This window comes from Coccomyxa subellipsoidea, assembly GCF_000258705.1.
Source record: "Coccomyxa subellipsoidea C-169, whole genome shotgun sequence".
NCBI lineage: Eukaryota > Viridiplantae > Chlorophyta > Trebouxiophyceae > Coccomyxaceae > Coccomyxa > Coccomyxa subellipsoidea.
The window spans coordinates 432,231-447,881 of record NW_005178030.1 but is presented as its reverse complement, the minus strand read 5'-3'; the positions used below and the strand labels follow the sequence as shown (position 1 = coordinate 447,881).

At 50.8% G+C, this 15,651-nt stretch overlaps 4 protein-coding genes across 4 annotated transcripts; 2 read left to right on the top strand and 2 right to left on the bottom strand.

The window, feature by feature from the left end:
• The first annotated feature begins 260 nt into the window (after positions 1–260).
• Positions 261–2,322, top strand: COCSUDRAFT_30235 (hypothetical protein). Its single transcript, XM_005645543.1, has 4 exons — positions 261–464; positions 688–908; positions 1,388–1,431; positions 1,657–2,322. The coding sequence occupies exons 1-4, from the start codon at positions 356–358 to the stop codon at positions 1,676–1,678; spliced, it is 396 nt and encodes a 131-aa protein (XP_005645600.1). The 5' UTR covers positions 261–355; the 3' UTR covers positions 1,679–2,322.
• A 1,205-nt stretch (positions 2,323–3,527) lies between these two features.
• COCSUDRAFT_17821 (shikimate kinase) lies at positions 3,528–5,561 on the bottom strand (the record flags this gene model as incomplete). The annotated part of the gene is made up of 4 exons (XM_005645542.1): positions 3,528–3,666; positions 4,186–4,382; positions 4,973–5,132; positions 5,521–5,561. Coding segments are annotated over 4 exons (537 nt in total), but the record flags the coding sequence as incomplete, so codon positions are not given.
• A 2,395-nt stretch (positions 5,562–7,956) lies between these two features.
• On the bottom strand, positions 7,957–9,090 carry COCSUDRAFT_8173 (DUF564-domain-containing protein; the record flags this gene model as incomplete). The annotated part of the gene is made up of 4 exons (XM_005645541.1): positions 7,957–8,074; positions 8,445–8,615; positions 8,804–8,898; positions 9,004–9,090. Coding segments are annotated over 4 exons (471 nt in total), but the record flags the coding sequence as incomplete, so codon positions are not given.
• Positions 9,091–9,854: 764 nt separating this feature from the next.
• COCSUDRAFT_37460 (3-deoxy-D-arabino-heptulosonate 7-phosphate synthetase) lies at positions 9,855–14,809 on the top strand (the record flags this gene model as incomplete). Its single annotated transcript, XM_005645540.1, has 11 exons — positions 9,855–10,080; positions 10,396–10,597; positions 10,925–11,046; positions 11,473–11,563; positions 11,925–12,077; positions 12,510–12,615; positions 12,917–13,024; positions 13,305–13,355; positions 13,641–13,730; positions 14,130–14,346; positions 14,760–14,809. The coding sequence occupies 11 exons, from the start codon at positions 9,855–9,857 to the stop codon at positions 14,807–14,809; spliced, it is 1,416 nt and encodes a 471-aa protein (XP_005645597.1).
• Between the last annotated feature and the right edge of the window lie 842 nt (positions 14,810–15,651).

Here is a 15,651-nt window from a genome sequence, read left to right as displayed (position 1 = left end):
ACTCTCACTGATCGAAGATGCTGTTATCTTAGACAAGTCCAGGTACACTAAAGGAACGTGCTTACATGATCGAGCAATAAAGACGCCAGACCTTGATGACATGCACAGACCAGCATAGCACTGCAGTGGGTAAAACAAGCCCATGCAAGAGGAAATGGAAATGGTTGGAACGCCGTTGTACTGACGTGGACATGCAAAAGTTTCAAGATCGCTGTGGTCTGTCACTTTTCAAGCCACTCGATTAGCAACGCAATAATTATTGCTTGAGCGCTTGTCCTTACACCCTAGACACAAGATAACCACTTCACACGTACGTATCCGACTTTTGACTGGCGAAAGCGGTTTCCAGCACAACATGGGATCCGCTGTGATCTGCAAGTGCACTCTTCCCAGCTTCGTCGGTTTTCAGAGCACCTCAAGGCCTCTTCGCAAGCAGATAAAGCTCTCATCAACGCGGAAAGACGGTAAGCTAGGTATCTTGCTCTACGTTCCTGCAGCAACTGCTGGGCTTGTTTCCTTGCACCCACCTTTCTGTGCTCATGTTGTGACAAGGTGCCACAATCATAGATACGTAGCATCAAGGAGAACAACTGGTGACAAGTAAGGCATCCTATAGCTGATCTGCAGTGCATGCAAATTGCAAATCAGGAGAACGTTCAGCAAGTGCCTCTCTGTGCTTACAAGCAGGTGGGCGCGCATCGCGCGTGGCACCAAGAGCAGGCCTGGAGATCGACTGGAGCGACCCTGACACACTCATCGGCGTGGCTGGCGGCGTGCTGGGTCTGCTAGTTGGCATTGGCGCACCCCTGTTCTACATCAGCAGAGATGAGAAGGACGAGCAGAAGCTGGAGGAACTCAGGGAGCTGAACAGGCAGACCTTCAAGGAAACTGGAGAGTACCTGACAGAGGTGCGCCTCACTGCAATCTATGCAGTGTGGCCTCCTTGCAGCTCTTTGATCGCGTTCTCTCCGTGAAGCTATCACGCACTGATTTACATGTTGTCTAGGCTAGTTGTTGCTGGGCGCTGACTGGCTCGAAGCCTAGCAAGACAAGGTCCTGGTCGGGTACAGTATAGCGGAGCACAGCGCGATCTTACAATGCATGCTCTAGCTCTGGCCCATGCGAGTTGCTGCGAGACTTGGGCCATGTCAAATTGCAATATAATTGTGCCCTCTTTGTCTCTCCATGTCCTCTCTTTCCCTACTCAAATGTCTGTGGTGCCCCTTTGACCGAGCCAGGCTTGCATTTTGCACATACCTGTCATGCGTGCTGTACTAGGGAACCCCACCTAGAGGTCATTTGCTTACCAAAGGCCATTTTACAGATGACATCTGGTTTTGCTGCTCTTGTCAATTGCACCACTGATTGATTGGAGGTGCTGCGACAGGAGGAGATCAAGGCTTTCCGCCAGCCGCGCTGGACTGACCGCAGGTAAAGTTATCTGATCTTGATACACTTTTTCAAAAGTATGAGACATCGCTGGAGACACACTGTGCTGCATTACAGCAGAGGCAGTTTTGATGCACCCACACACCCTTGCGATTCCTCACTTGGTTGAGGATATATTTTGGGGAATGGGCTGATATTTAGCACATGATGGGAGCTCGCGTCAAGTATGGAAGATTGCTGCAGCTGAGTGGGTCTTTGTTTGTGCAGGGAGTTCCAGGATGATGATTGAGAGCTGTATCGGCCACTGCAACGGGAAATATCCTCAGACTTCCGAGCAAGCCTGCTTGCATTGACACTATTTTGAAAACGCGAGACTGCAATTCAGGAGGCTGGAGATGAGGGTTGCAGCTCAGTACTGAAGAAAGATGAGAGTGATTTGAGGGAGATAAGAATCCAGAACAGAGCTTCTACCCATTGATTTAAAGCGAGTGCCTCAATTTGAGAGGCACGTATGAGTCAGGTTGAACAGGGCAACTCGTGAACATGTGAGTAGCTGCTTTGCTATAATTATGATGTCCACCTGTCACTGTGGAATGGCAGGAGCACACAGTGTCATGTTTTGGATTGGCCACCATGGTTAGAGTTGGTGCGACGCAGATGCTCCAAGCTGCATTATGTTGGTCACGTGAGGCCCTCCGGGTGCATTCAGTACTAAGTAGTACTTAATGCATAGTAAGTTCCTTGCGCGGGTGAGTCACTCAAGTATACGGTATTATAACGTATCAGTATGGTACTAACGCGGAGGGGCACGTGCACGGCCGATTGATCACGCGACTTCAAGTCACAAGTTGTGACTTGTGCTACTGTGTTGCAACGGTACTGATGGACACCAGTGGCTGGCACCACTTGACATAGCGGAAATCAGGTACTTTCATGGCGAGCAGGTCATGCTGGCACCCAAGGGGCCCAGTGGATCACAAGCTTGCACTCACAAGGGGGAGGATCAGAGACCCTTTACCCTCAGCACCCGAGGGAAATGGACAGTTACAGCTCGAATCCTGAAGGAAACGTTGACAAATCCAAGCTGAGACAGTCCTTAGGAGGAGTCCTCAAGCGCACACTTTCCTTTGACAAAGTTTCCTGTCAGGCAAATGCTATCATTCGCCGATTTGCTCTCTTCTGCTGGTGTCGGCTCGGAAGAGCGCCCGACCAGTTTGCCTTTCCGACTAAAATGAGTATGGTATGGCTCTCCACAACAAATTGCATTTCTCTTCACAAACAGACCTTGGCCTCAGGCTGGACGCTGCGCGCCCCTTGGCCTCGCTCACAACGTTGTTAACTCCCCTGCATGCGGAAGGGGATGTACGCTTCTAACTAGATATACATATAGATTCTCCTGGCTCTCGTCTACAGTGCTCCTAGACTCTGCCTCGCCTTTCAAATGGCGCCGGCAGTCGCCTTGGCTTCTCCAAACATAAGAGGAAAGTTCTCAGTCCTTAAACCACTCGTCAAGGACTCAACTGCATGGCTCAAAAAGCCCAGGCTCGGGCCAAGACACGACTGCTGGCAGGTGGTAACCAGGGAGGCACCAGGCTCGGTGGGGGATATATATTAATGACAAGAATTCTTACGCCGCTTTCGCTGCCTCCCGCTCAGCTTCATCCAGCTTCAGCCGCACCATAAGAGCCTTGAGCAACCTGCAAATGCGTTTGCGTCGACAAACTGTCAGTATTGCACACATGGGTTCGTCAGGCAGCAGCTTCTTTCCATTCCAATTTCTGCTGCAGAATGTTCTATAGGGAGCAACGTGCGGCGTTTTATGGACGAGTAAGCACCCTCCTGAACAATGCCCGGTTCATTGTTTCCTTGAAAATAAAACAATGCAGATCATGAAGGGGCCCCAACTCTTGCCCTCCAGGGCTGCACTCAGCATGTCAAACATGCCACAACCAAAGTGCACTGCACTTAATGTTAAGCTGCTCATCGAAAGAGAAACTGTGCACATCAAGCAGGGCCGACAGCTGTTACCTTGCAGTGATGCACTTAGCAAAAGAATGACATGCCACTGGTGCCAGAACGACATGCACAATTCAGCAAAGTCTTTGAGCACGCCATTTCAGTCTGCACCGGATGTCATACTATGAAAGAATAAATGCTGACCTATATGCGATGACTGCAGGGGTCGCGCCGCAATCGCTAGGGTCTCCAGGGGAACCCTCGAGGGGAATATGGAGATCGGCCTGCGCGTACATGTGCTGCCTCTTGTCCAGGATGTCCCTCACTTTTGCCAGCGTGGCAGTGTACGCACCATCACCCTGGGCACACACAAAATTTACACATGAGCTGACACTTACAAAACTCGACGCAGTAAAACTTAAATTAGCTGCCACTACCTTCCTCGCACCAACTGTGCTCATTGACATTGACATTTGAGTTTGCAGGGATCTGTGCCACGCTGGTGGTATGGCTTAGACACAAATATATCACTTTTTATATTATTATTGCACGCTTTTCCTGCCGAAGGCAAGGTGCGTCTGCAGACAAGCTGCATGTAAAGGCTGCCAAATTCCTACCCCTTGTTGGACTCGCCAGATCCAAGCAAGACCCAATCAAACGTGGGCACGGTGCTCAGTATTTGTACCGCCCCCCGCCAGCCGGGGCCAAATACAAATGCAAATATATAAACACCTTATATTCTCTGCATGCTGTGCTCGTCCCACCCCTTGCGGCACGCTAGTGTTGGCATGCCGATAATCATGGCAGGAAATAAATTTTGCACAAGATTTGGGGAGTCACACCTCACTTGATCCGGAAGAGCCTTGGCTGAGCAGCGGCCGCGACTGAGTGCCGTCGCTGACAGCGCGCTTGGCGAGCAGCTCCGGCGGTCCAGTCAGCCAGATGACTAACCCATGACGCATGCTCTCCCAATTCTGCTCCCTGGTGACCACCCCTCCGCCAGTCGACACCATCACCGCCTTGCTGGCTGCCAGCTCCTGCCAAAATTCAAATCCAAGATCCAAATCCAAGATTTTAAGATGTTCTAAAACTGAGATCGCCTTTAATGGTAATTGGGTATTCAATGCTCACGACTGGAGGCAAAAACCTCGAGAACTTAACCCTTGGTTGGCCACGCATTTTGTTGCTCCAGCGAACCAAACGAGGCGTACCCGACGTTAATACAAACATACTGATATTTGATTAACTCCCGGACAGACAGCCTTCTAGTTCGGCATGCTCGCAGCATTGCAAAAGGCAGTGTTGGGAGGCTATGGCAAGGCTACCTAGCTAGCACTTGGCACCAGTTTTTTGCCAAATTCTTGATGATGATGATGATTATTATTATTATTATTATCGTTATTATTACCATAGGCTTGTCCAGCCCTCACGGCTAGGTGCGTTGCAGCAACCCCTAAAGTATGACTCAATTCAGAGCTGTAAAAAAGCAAGCGCTTGTGCCAATGCCTTGCTTACATTCGAAATCCACCAGCTTCTTTTCTCATGTCCAAAAAATCAATCCTTTTTTTTTTTGGCTGCATGCACAACAAAGTGCATGCTCAGTAGACATCAGCATTGCAAAACACACCTGCAGCACGCTGCTCTCGAGGTCCCTGAAGGCCTGCTCCCCCTGTGCGGCAAAGATCTGCGCTACTGTACAGCCGGCCCGCTCCTCTATGAGCTTGTCGCTGTCCACGTAAGGGTACTCTAGAGCGGCCGCCACCATCTTTCCCACCGTGCTCTTCCCGCTGCACACAGACAATTAAAATTCAGAATTCAAAATCAGAATGCAAGCCTCCAGTTCTTGCTACGGGCGAGAAGAAATCATTAAGAGCATCAGCTGCCAGTGTGATGCAGAGACAAGAGGTCACAGGTCACAATGATCCACGGAAAAGACGCAAGCTTTGTGCGACTTGGAGATTGAGCTCCATGTGCTAGTCGCCTGAATGGATCTCTTGCCATCAGTGACACGCTTACTGGAAAAGCACTGAGGGGGAAGGCAGGCTAGCACACTTGTCCCCCTCTATCACCAATGGCATCGGCTGAGACGGCTAGGCAGCACTGCTGTAAGAGCAGTAGGAGACCACACATGGATGAATCCGTAAGAGAATAAAAGAGCAGCACTGATTGCCTCACCTGCCCATCATGCCAACCAGGTACAAGCTGCTACCATCCAAGATATCCTTCACCTCTGCTGCAAGGGCCTGCACAGCAATGCACTCACTCCGCTGCCATCTTCAGAGAACGAAAGGAATTTAGTATCAATTGCTGTCTGGCAGGCACTGCAGAGAGCAGGAAATGGAAATACCTGGAGCTTCTGATCAAGCACGTCTTCACTGAAGGCGGTGACTTTCAGGCCCTGAGCACGGGCCTTGAAGACCAGTCTTGGCTTGAGCTTGCGTTGGGTGCGGTAAAGTGTGCGGGTCTGCTGTTTGAGTGCTTCTTCCCGCTGCCTCTGGCATGATGCATGAAGGCTTTGTGAAGAGTGAATAGGCTTCAGATGCCTGCAGCTGCACACATCAGGAACAACCTTCTGGTGTCTTGTGGCTAGAGCCAGTATGTGGGGTGGCTGAAGAAAATTTAGTTGAGGGTCTCGTTATTAATATGACCTCCTAGAGTTGTGCAGGCCCCAGCTGGGAAGACATCCGATGCAAGCCCGCAGAGCTTTACAGTAAGACATTCCGGGTTAATAAAATCAAATGTGATGGTAGTAAAACCAAAACACATACCTGCCGTGTGGTACCAATGTTGCATTAGGAGCTGCAGGCAAATTGCGTCCTAGAGCATGTGTCGGTGGTACCATCCTGCCGAGTAGAGCTGGGGAGCCGTTTACCTGACATTACAAACGCAGTGAGTCTGATAAGTTTGAATGAAATTTTTTAGATTTGGCTTGCTATGTGACCATACTTTGAAAAAGGGAGTACGAAAGCATTTTGAGGGCCTTGCGGATGTCTGATGGCATTACATTCAGTCTCCTCGTCACCTTGTATCAGGGAGTCCTGGAAGAACGGCTGCCACTTAAATCAGACGAAAAAAATTAAAGAAGTACGCTACGGCGTCATCTAACTGAATTGCCTGTTTATTGTCATACAGGAACTGCATGCTTCGATACATTGTTTGACCAGGCATCACACTACTGATCCTTTCAATGCACCAACGTAGTCCGGGATCGAGAAGCAATTGGTACACTCAATCAGCGCACTGCATCGACGGGGCCTTGATCCATTTTGCGCTCCATTCCACAGCAAGTATTACGGACGAACAGGGACAGCCTGAATTGGCCTCTTCGAGCTCGCGAGTTGCGAGTCGCAACCCGCTGGAGGATTACGAATGCATCCCTGACAGATAAATATCTTAATCGGTCTGACGATTGTGGCAGAACCTCCTCAGGCCCAAGATGGTTGCTTGCATGCCAGACAGCCGCTGTCTCGGCTTTGAGTGCTGCAGCAGTTTTTATTGCCAGTAGCACTCAGATCTGATTAGTCATGAGCCCGCAGGCAGTGCCGGTGACCAAAGTTATAATGTTTGCACCGGAAAGAGGGCATTGATGTTCAGGCCATGAGGGTGAGGAGGAAATGTGCAAGTGTCACACAGTCAGAGTCTTTGAGCTGAAGTGACCTGCAAGATGAGCTGCAAGGTGTCACAACGTCTTGTGAATCGATTCAGATCATCTGATATGGGATCCTGAGCACTATGCAAGACTCTCGGAACATGGCAAAGCATGCAGCTGAATCTTTGGAGTACTGAGCGTTACAAGGCTGCAGAGCTATCAGAGTCACTGATTCAGTGTAGCTTCTAAAAAATAAATTAAGAAAACGGCGGTGCATGCATGGCCATGCCACATGTAAGTGACTGGGTCCCTGCCATCTATCATACACGTGTCTAGCAACAAGTGACAGTCTAAAGTCCACAGAACAAGTGGTAACCAAGGGCAGCTGTCTAATACAATGGAGGGTCATCCTACGCTACAAGCTCAGATGCTGCCAGCATACAAGCACACAACAGCCTCCACATCAATATGCCTCTAAAGCTAGCTCGGCACCCCTCTCAAACTGCGGCTTTCAAATCCATTGGTCATTGATATCTGCACATTGATTGTGTCCTTTTTCTGAGTCTCCATTGGTACCTGCTTTTGCAACTAGCGCCCAAACCCAGACAATTCATCATGCAAACTCCCTTGTCCTCAGTCGCTGCCAAGGGGTGCTGATACGCATAATTGAAAAAGGGACAACCACAAATCAATGGGCAACTTCAACTCTGCGCACACTGCAGGACAGTTGATATGGTACAGCCCAGCACCGGCTCAATTCAACCTATGCAGCACACCAGTGCCCCTTTCTGAAGGCTTGGGAAGAGCACCCAAACGTGCGAACAAATTTGGTGCGTAAACAACAGATGCTTAATCCTGCGCATTACTGCCGCCAATCAACTAAGAGCGCAAGGGATCATCTTAAATATTCTGTCAGGTCACACTGCAATTGGAAAGGAGGCAGCTCAGTTGTCGTTAAAGCTGTTTCCCATCGGCAAGCACTGGCTTGAGGAGTTGACAGTGCACCATTTGTTGAGGGCGGCCGGACCCAAGTATTCCTCGAGAGCTGGAGAGAAGATCTCGTGGATGAGAGTCAAGGGCTGTCCTTTGTGCCAGAAGATGTATTCCCTGCCCCAGAATGGTCCCTTGTGGCCAAATCGCCTGCAGGGAACACAAAATCAAAATGAAAACCAAGGTACTGTTGTCCTACTTGAAGTTTTGCTAAGTTCATCAGGCCCTCAATGGACAGCTGACCTGATATTATCAGGTGTCAATGAATGCAGATGGGTTGAAATGGAGGCAAAAAATCTTCAGCCGCGAACTTCAGCTGCTGGATCAGAAGTTCATGATCAAATCAGGCTGACAGAAAGTGAGGCAGCATGAACTCTCATCAGAGAAGACTGTAATTGATTTTAAAATTTCAAACTTACTGACAGCCAGCCCACAGGCAACAACTGCTTGCAGGTCTGCACCCACAGTAGCATGGCGGGTGAAGGGTACTTTGCTGGGGCATGAAGGAAGTGAGGCACACCTTTCAAGGTCCTTGGAGTGCCCACAGTAGACGTTGGTGATCTCCCTGTAGAGCTCAGTGCGGTTCTGTGAAAGATTGACCCAGATTGGCTTCTGTGTCTGGCCCAGGTAGGCAGAGATCTCAGCAGTGTTCCACCAGCTGGTGGCGCAGACCAGCGCTGTGCCCTTGACGCTCAGATGCAGCTGTGACAACACAACTACGGATCGGTCTGTGCGTTGATTCGAGCCCGTCAGCAATGTGCAGGCAAAGAGCATTCGGGTAGAGTGGCAGTGGAATATGCCCTTCGCAGGAACAGGCACGCATTCGATCTGCAAGTTTGTAATCAAATTTTGGAGCGGCAGGGGTTGATGGGTCGAGACCACACCTCTCGCTGAGTTCGTGGCCCTTTGATGACGGCTACGTTCTCCGGCAGGCCACCGAGGTCCCATCCGATGTTCGCTTGGTCGAGGCAGTCCTGCGCTAGCACTTAAATGCTTCAATGTCCCCGATAGGATTTGCTGCAGCTAAAGACGCAGCTAAGAGCGTTGACACGGATAGCAAAAGAAGCCCAGATTCGCACCGTGTCCACAGTCTCGCCGGTCATGATTTGAAGGTGGCGAGTGACGGACCCGTCACTGAGCAGGGCCACTCTCCAGGTGGGGCTGAGAGCTGGTGACAGTCCGTAATCGACTGCTTGCTTCCAGGTGCCCTGCGTTGGCACAGCTTGTTACCCAAACTGCAATGCAACAAACAAGTGGCAGAATTTTTCAGGCAGGTTTGGGCGCACCTGCCAGACGAGGGGCTTCTCCATCGAGTGCCTCCACTCCGTACCATGGTCTACCGGCATGAGGATGGCGTTCCTCACTGCCACGCGGCCTGAACGCTTCCTGGGTGCACGAATAGCAGGAGTGTCCAAAACAACAGGGGACACAGAAGCCAAGCGATTGATGCGGTGGTTCCTGGGGAGCGTCTGGGACAGTGCACAGCTCGAGATCATGGTTGTGATAGCGGCACACCGACTTGCAAAGATTCTTTAGCAGACAGAGAGTGCAAGTAGGAATATAATGGCACTGAAAGGTGGCCGAAAAGGGCACCAAAAGCAGCCAGTAAGGAGAATTTGAGGATGTCAGATTTGTCCGCACTGCTATTCCCGTTCGGCCGGTTACTGGTTATCCCCTGCCCCGTGGCCCATGTGCTTCAGAAGGCGCGCGCAAAAGCATCAAGCTCAGGCAGAACCAAAAGATCCAACGCTACAACTGTCTGTAGAAGCAAGCAAAGATGCTGTCTTCTTATCTACCATTGGCAGGATGCGCGCTGCCCCAGAGCAGAACGCATTTTGTGCGCAAGCCGGCTGGTAGCGGCATCAGCAGCAAGCGAGTGCAGACACGGGCTGTCTTGCGCGAATTCTCAAACTCCACTGCTGCGGAACCGATGGTTGTGCCTTTTGAGCCTGATTCTGACCATCTCGCTGCCTGGAAGCCTGAAAGCTGGAAGCAGCGCACGGCTCATCAGCAGCCCAATTACCAGGACCAGCAGAAGCTTACGGACGCTGTGGACATCATTGCGAGGATGCCCCCGCTTGTGTTCGCCGGAGAATGCAGGAATCTGCAAACAAGATTGGCCAAGTGTGCCACGGGCGAGGCATTTCTGATGCAAGGTAAAATTTATTCTTGTTGGATGAACATGCCGGCCCTGTACTGCTACACCCCTTATGCCAATAATCCGCTTGACCGTATGGTGGTGAGACGTTGCGCAACCTTGATATATTTCTTTTTGATTAGATGATTCATTTATACTAGGGTAGTTGCCGAAAGTAGGAATGGAGAGGTTAGTACAACTGAACCCTTGCTTGCGTATCAGCATCCCGAGCTTATACTTTTTCGAGGTCAGTGCAGGGGAAACATGGCGTCTACCAATGTAGGCCTGATTCAATAAGGCGAGATCTTAAAAACTTCGATTGCTGATTGCGCAGGCGGCGACTGCGCCGAGAGCTTCGCCCAGTTCAGCGCCAACAACATCAGGGACTCCTTCAGGGTGCAACTCCAGATGGCCTTGGTTGCCATGTTCGGAGGTGGTGTCCCCGTCGTCAAAGTCGGCCGCATGGCCGGTCAGTTCGCCAAACCCAGGTCCGCCGACACAGAGACCTTCGATGGCACCGAGCTCCCATCGTACAGGTAAGGGTTTTCTTCTCTTCCCTGCTTTCTCCCCAAGTCCTGGCTCTGCATTGTATGTACTATCCCTGTTCAATAGATCGAGCGAGCGAAGCTGCCTTCCTCACATTGTGATCGCTGCGTCAGTGTGCTGCTGTGCTTGTGCATCTGAGCATGTCCCCACAAGATATTTCCAGGAGATATCTGCCAGCCTTATCCACAATCAAAGCTATACCTGGCATTGAGTGTGCTGGTACGCTAGCTAGTCAGCAGCATGTCCAGTTTTTTTAAGCTTGAAACATCTTGAAAGCGCGGAAAATGTGCATCTGACTAAGGTTGTGCTGGCATCAGGGGCGACATCATCAATGGGCCGGCCTTCACTTCAGAGGCGCGTGTGCCAGACCCCATGAGACTGGTGCAGGCCTACAACCAGGCAGCAGCCACCCTCAATCTGCTGCGCGGATTTGCCACCGGTGAGCGTTACACCCTGTTGATACTCCATAAACGCCGCAGACAGTAGTTTACCCCTGTTCCTGCCTGAGTCTTTTGCACTCATGTGTTGAAACGTTAACAAACTTTAAAGGTGCTAAAAGGCAGCCAAATACAGGACTGAGCAGATTACAAGCCTTGCATTACAGCTGCACGCCAAAATCAACCGTTGTACGTGACTGATGTACTAGCTTGCTTGTGCATCTGCAAGATTCATGCCTCGGACTTTTTTACTGGTGTATCCCAAATCTGAGCCATAGTCTTCTTGTGCATCCCTGTCTTGATAGCAACCTGCAGATTCAGGCTCTCACCTGTGTGCTGAAGTAGAGAGTCACCAAAGGTGTCAACTTATTACAACCGGCAGCTGCATGATTCAATTAGTAATTTTCGAATGAATTTGAATCGCACAGGTGGCTACGCTGGGCTGCAGCGCATGATGGAGTGGAACCTGGACTTCATGGGACGCAGCGATGAGGGGCGCGCATATCTGGATCTCGCCAGGTGTGCAGGGTTTTACCCCCAGGGGGGTGCAAGGGTTGTCAGAATAATGTTGACTTATTGATGCCCAAGCTCGTTGAAGAGTGTGACAAGAAACCAGGAATGCCTCAAGCCTCCAAAATATAAATACATTCCCTTTGTTGTAATATGCAATTTCCACAGTATTTGCGTAGCACAATTTTCCATTTCAAAACATTTCTTTTCGTTTGTTTCACCTCGATTTTCTTTTGGTACAGATGGTGCAACATCACTGCAGATTCTGCCTTTCATCAAGGCAGGCTATCTCTGGTCCTTTCTCTTCAGGAGCAGCTATCTGCTTGTCTTGTTATGTGAAATTTACAAAAATTCTGTTTGAATTTTGCAGGCGCGTGAATGAGGCGATCCAGTTCATGGTGGCCTGTGGTCTGGACAGCCGCACGCCGATCATGACAGAGACGGAGTACTACGTCTCCCACGAGTGCCTGCTGCTCGACTACGAACAGGCCCTCACCCGCGAAGACTCAACCACCGGACTCTGGTGCGGACCTGTGTTCAACACTGCGCAGTGTCATTGAAGCAAGACATGCAGCATGACATAAATGGCACTACAGACACAGCGGCTGCATATCTCGTGGTTGCTGTCATTCGACTGTCAGGGGCTGCCAGCCAGCAGAAGGGAGGCTTTCGAGCGTTGCGGCAATGGCACTCCCTGTGTTTGGGCGAACACAGGTTCCTAGCCCTAAACTGCTCAAGGTCTCTGTGTTTCCGATTCTGCATCTTCTGCTGCACTGGCTCATGCGCGCCAACCCAGAAATATCATTTTAAAATTTTCTATATCTCTGAATTTAGTGTCAGGTATTGGATCAGTCCCAAATTGGCTGGAACCAACATGATATGCCTGCCTGCCTGCCTGCCTGACTGATTGACTTCCTCAAGAAAGTTTTCTGACAGCAAGCATGCATGTCTTCAGGTATGACTGCTCTGGGCACATGCTGTGGTGTGGTGAGCGCACCCGCCAGCTGGACGGCGCCCACGTCGAGTTCATGCGCGGAATCGCCAACCCCATCGGCGTCAAGGTGGGGCCGAAAATTCAAATTGGAATTTGACAGCTGTGCCAAAATACTCGGTCTGTGAATTTCTGCAGATCACGATAATATTGTGGTCCTAGCAAGAGCATTCAGCTGCGGCCCTTGCGTCAAGTATGACCTGCGCTTGGAAAGCTGCATGCTCTGAAGATCCCAAGTAATCGGGTTGAACTACTTTTCAGCAGCATGTCAGCAGAAGATAGCTGCCAGCACAAGAGGATGGTGGCAGCTTGACCGGTTTCGCGACAACTGCTGACATGACTGGCTGATGTGTCTGATTACATTATTCCAGGTGTCTGACAAGATGGACCCTGGGCAGCTGGTGTCTCTGGTGGCCACCCTGAACCCCGAGAACACTCCAGGCCGCCTCACCATCATCGTGCGCATGGGCGCTGAAAAGGTGCGCCACCTGGCGCTCATGTAACCATTAGTAATGCATGCACCTGACACCTGTACGCATCTTGCGCACTGCCAGGAAGACAGGGCATCCTGAAGCTGCAAGTTATCAACATGCATGCTGTGAAGTTTGTAGTGCAGGCTAAAAGACTTGCTGGTTTTTAGTGCCAGGGCGGGCATCCAGACAGCTGTCTTTATATTGGTGATGAGGAAGCTCGATGCTGCTCAAAGAGCAACTCTGTGTCTGGCTTACAATTGTCTGATCAATGCGCATGTGGTGGCAGGTGCGCGCAAACCTGCCAAGGCTGGTCGAGGCGGTGCGCGACAGCGGCCAGGTAATAATATTTTTTTCCATGCCCTATTTTTACAATCCGAACACAAATGACTTCTAGCGCCCTTTTGCTTGAGCCAGCTGCTGTTCCCTGCTGCTTTGCATGCTGTCATGGGGTTCCCCTTGTTGACATCAGGCAGTGGTGAAAGGCCAGAGGGTCAGGAGTGACTGCAGCGCTCTTCTGCTCAAGCCAGGCCTGTCTTGTAAACATTCCTGCCTCTGCATGCTGTGATAGGGCGCCCTACCAGGAGGTCAAGGTTACTAACAACCGATGGTGACTAATGTGCAGGTGGTCACATGGGTGTGCGACCCGATGCACGGCAACACGGAGTGCGTCAACAACTACAAGACCCGCCGCTACGAACGCATCCGCGCAGAGGCGAGCCCTTTCACTACTTCCCTTTAATTCTCTTTTTGATAGAGGGCCTAGATCCTACACCAGGAAGGTAAGAAACATACGCGGGCGGGCGCTTCTTTTATGTCTCATGCGGCCATAGTTCTGTGATCTTTGCGCATGCCAGCCTTTGCCAGAAAGCGATGGTGTGTCCTCAGGAGAACTGCCTTGACATTATGGACTGCCAGAGTCCGCCCCGCTGCCTTCTATGCTCATTTTTGGGATGCAGCAATCCTTTCAGACATGCTGGCCTTGACTCCCTGCTGAGAGCATGCCTCCTGCAGAAAGCCGGCAGGATAATTCCAGGTACCAACATCGCTGTCACTCCAGCATCAACAATTCAATTACATACGCGCTGAAGGTCCTTTGTACTTACCTCAACAGGTGGAGGCATTCTTTGATGTGCACGAGGAGCTGGGCACGGTGCCAGGTGGCATCCACCTGGAGATGACAGGCGATAACGTGACCGAGTGCCTGGGCGGGGGGTCCTCCATCGACGAGGCGGACCTCAACAGCCGCTACCACACCCACTGCGACCCCCGCCTCAACGCCGAGCAGGCCCTCGAAATGTCCTTCTACGTCGCATCCCGCCTCGCGCAGAGTGAGTTTTCTCGCGTGCTTGGGTTTCAAGCAGGGGGCTGATAGAACATCAGGGTTTTGGGGGCTGAAACAACAGCCTGTGGTGTCTTCGAGGCAGTCAGTGAGCCTGCCTTCAAGGCATTGCCTTGTGCTGGCGGAGACCCGGAGACGCAAGCTGTCAATTCACTGAGCTGGGCAGAAATCTTCCTTCTCCCAGCGCCTGGATTTCGAATACCTCTCCAGGGCTGACCTTCGCAGGATGATACACAGTTTGCTTAGCTGATGTGTTTCAGCACAGCTTCAAGCTCCAGCTACAACAAGGAAGTTCCTGCCTCAGCTGCAGGAGTGCCAGCTGCTCACAAAGGGATACAGCCTGGCGCTTAAATTCAAATTCCAAGACAAATTGCTGACAGTGTTGTGTGTGTGCTGCTGCAGGGAAGGACAGGTTGGCTGCAGGTGCCAAGCCCACCGCGATCCTGAAATGAGCAATGAACATTTCCGGACGACAGCGACGCCTGTTGCTCCCAAGATCTCTCTAAATTTTTTACCACAAGACTTTCAGCTTTGCCTGCGGGCTTTTCAGCTACTTTTAGTCTGTGCTGCTCAGAATTGAGCCTCCTAAGTTGACGTAGCAGTGCTATCTAGTGGGGAAGGGTCTCCTTCCAGTATTGACTGTGTTCTCAGAGTTTCGGTGCCAAGTATATGGTGGCCAGGTGTCTGGTGTTATAGGCAGAGCTGGAGTTAGTGTAACTTTAGTAGTACTGTCAGCCCTTGTTTCTGTTAGCAAAATGTTAGTAATGTTGCTTGTTGGGACTTGGCTGCAGCTTGTCCTGCGAGTCTTGTTGCGACTGAGCCTCGATTGAATCTCGAGCCCTGTTTACGCATGTGCCTACGGATGCTTGGATATTTAGATCCCTGATGCCAACATTGTAAAATCAAGGTTTTTTTGTATGATTAGCTCTCTGAGCTTGCCAGGAATCTTTTACGTCCTATGCAAAGGTCTGCATGATGATGGGCTAATGTTGATCAAGCACAATGTTATCAACACAAGCCATCAGGTGTTTAAGTGAATTTTATTTCCAAGGTGATTTGCATACCTGGCCCCATAGATAAAACATTGCTCTCAAATATATCATGGCCCCGGCTGGCGGGGGGCGGTACAAATTCTGAGCACAGTGCCCATATGGATTGGAACATCATGCATCCATGATGGCAGCCTTCATCCTGCAGCAATTTGGCCAGATGGGCATGAAGTGACAACGTGCCTTCGCGCTTGCACCTGCATGCAAGCAGGTAACGATGCATCTCCCCATGCATGCCTTGTCCC

Excerpts from the sequence above, each read along its gene's own strand:
- COCSUDRAFT_30235 (XM_005645543.1), top strand. The coding sequence starts at position 356 with ATGGGATCCGCTGTGATCTGCAAGTGCACTCTTCCCAGCTTCGTCGGT. Across the intron at positions 465-687 it reads CTCATCAACGCGGAAAGACG|GTGGGCGCGCATCGCGCGTG; the intron begins GTAAGCTAGGTA and ends GCTTACAAGCAG. Across the intron at positions 1,432-1,656 it reads CCGCGCTGGACTGACCGCAG|GGAGTTCCAGGATGATGATT; the intron begins GTAAAGTTATCT and ends TTGTTTGTGCAG.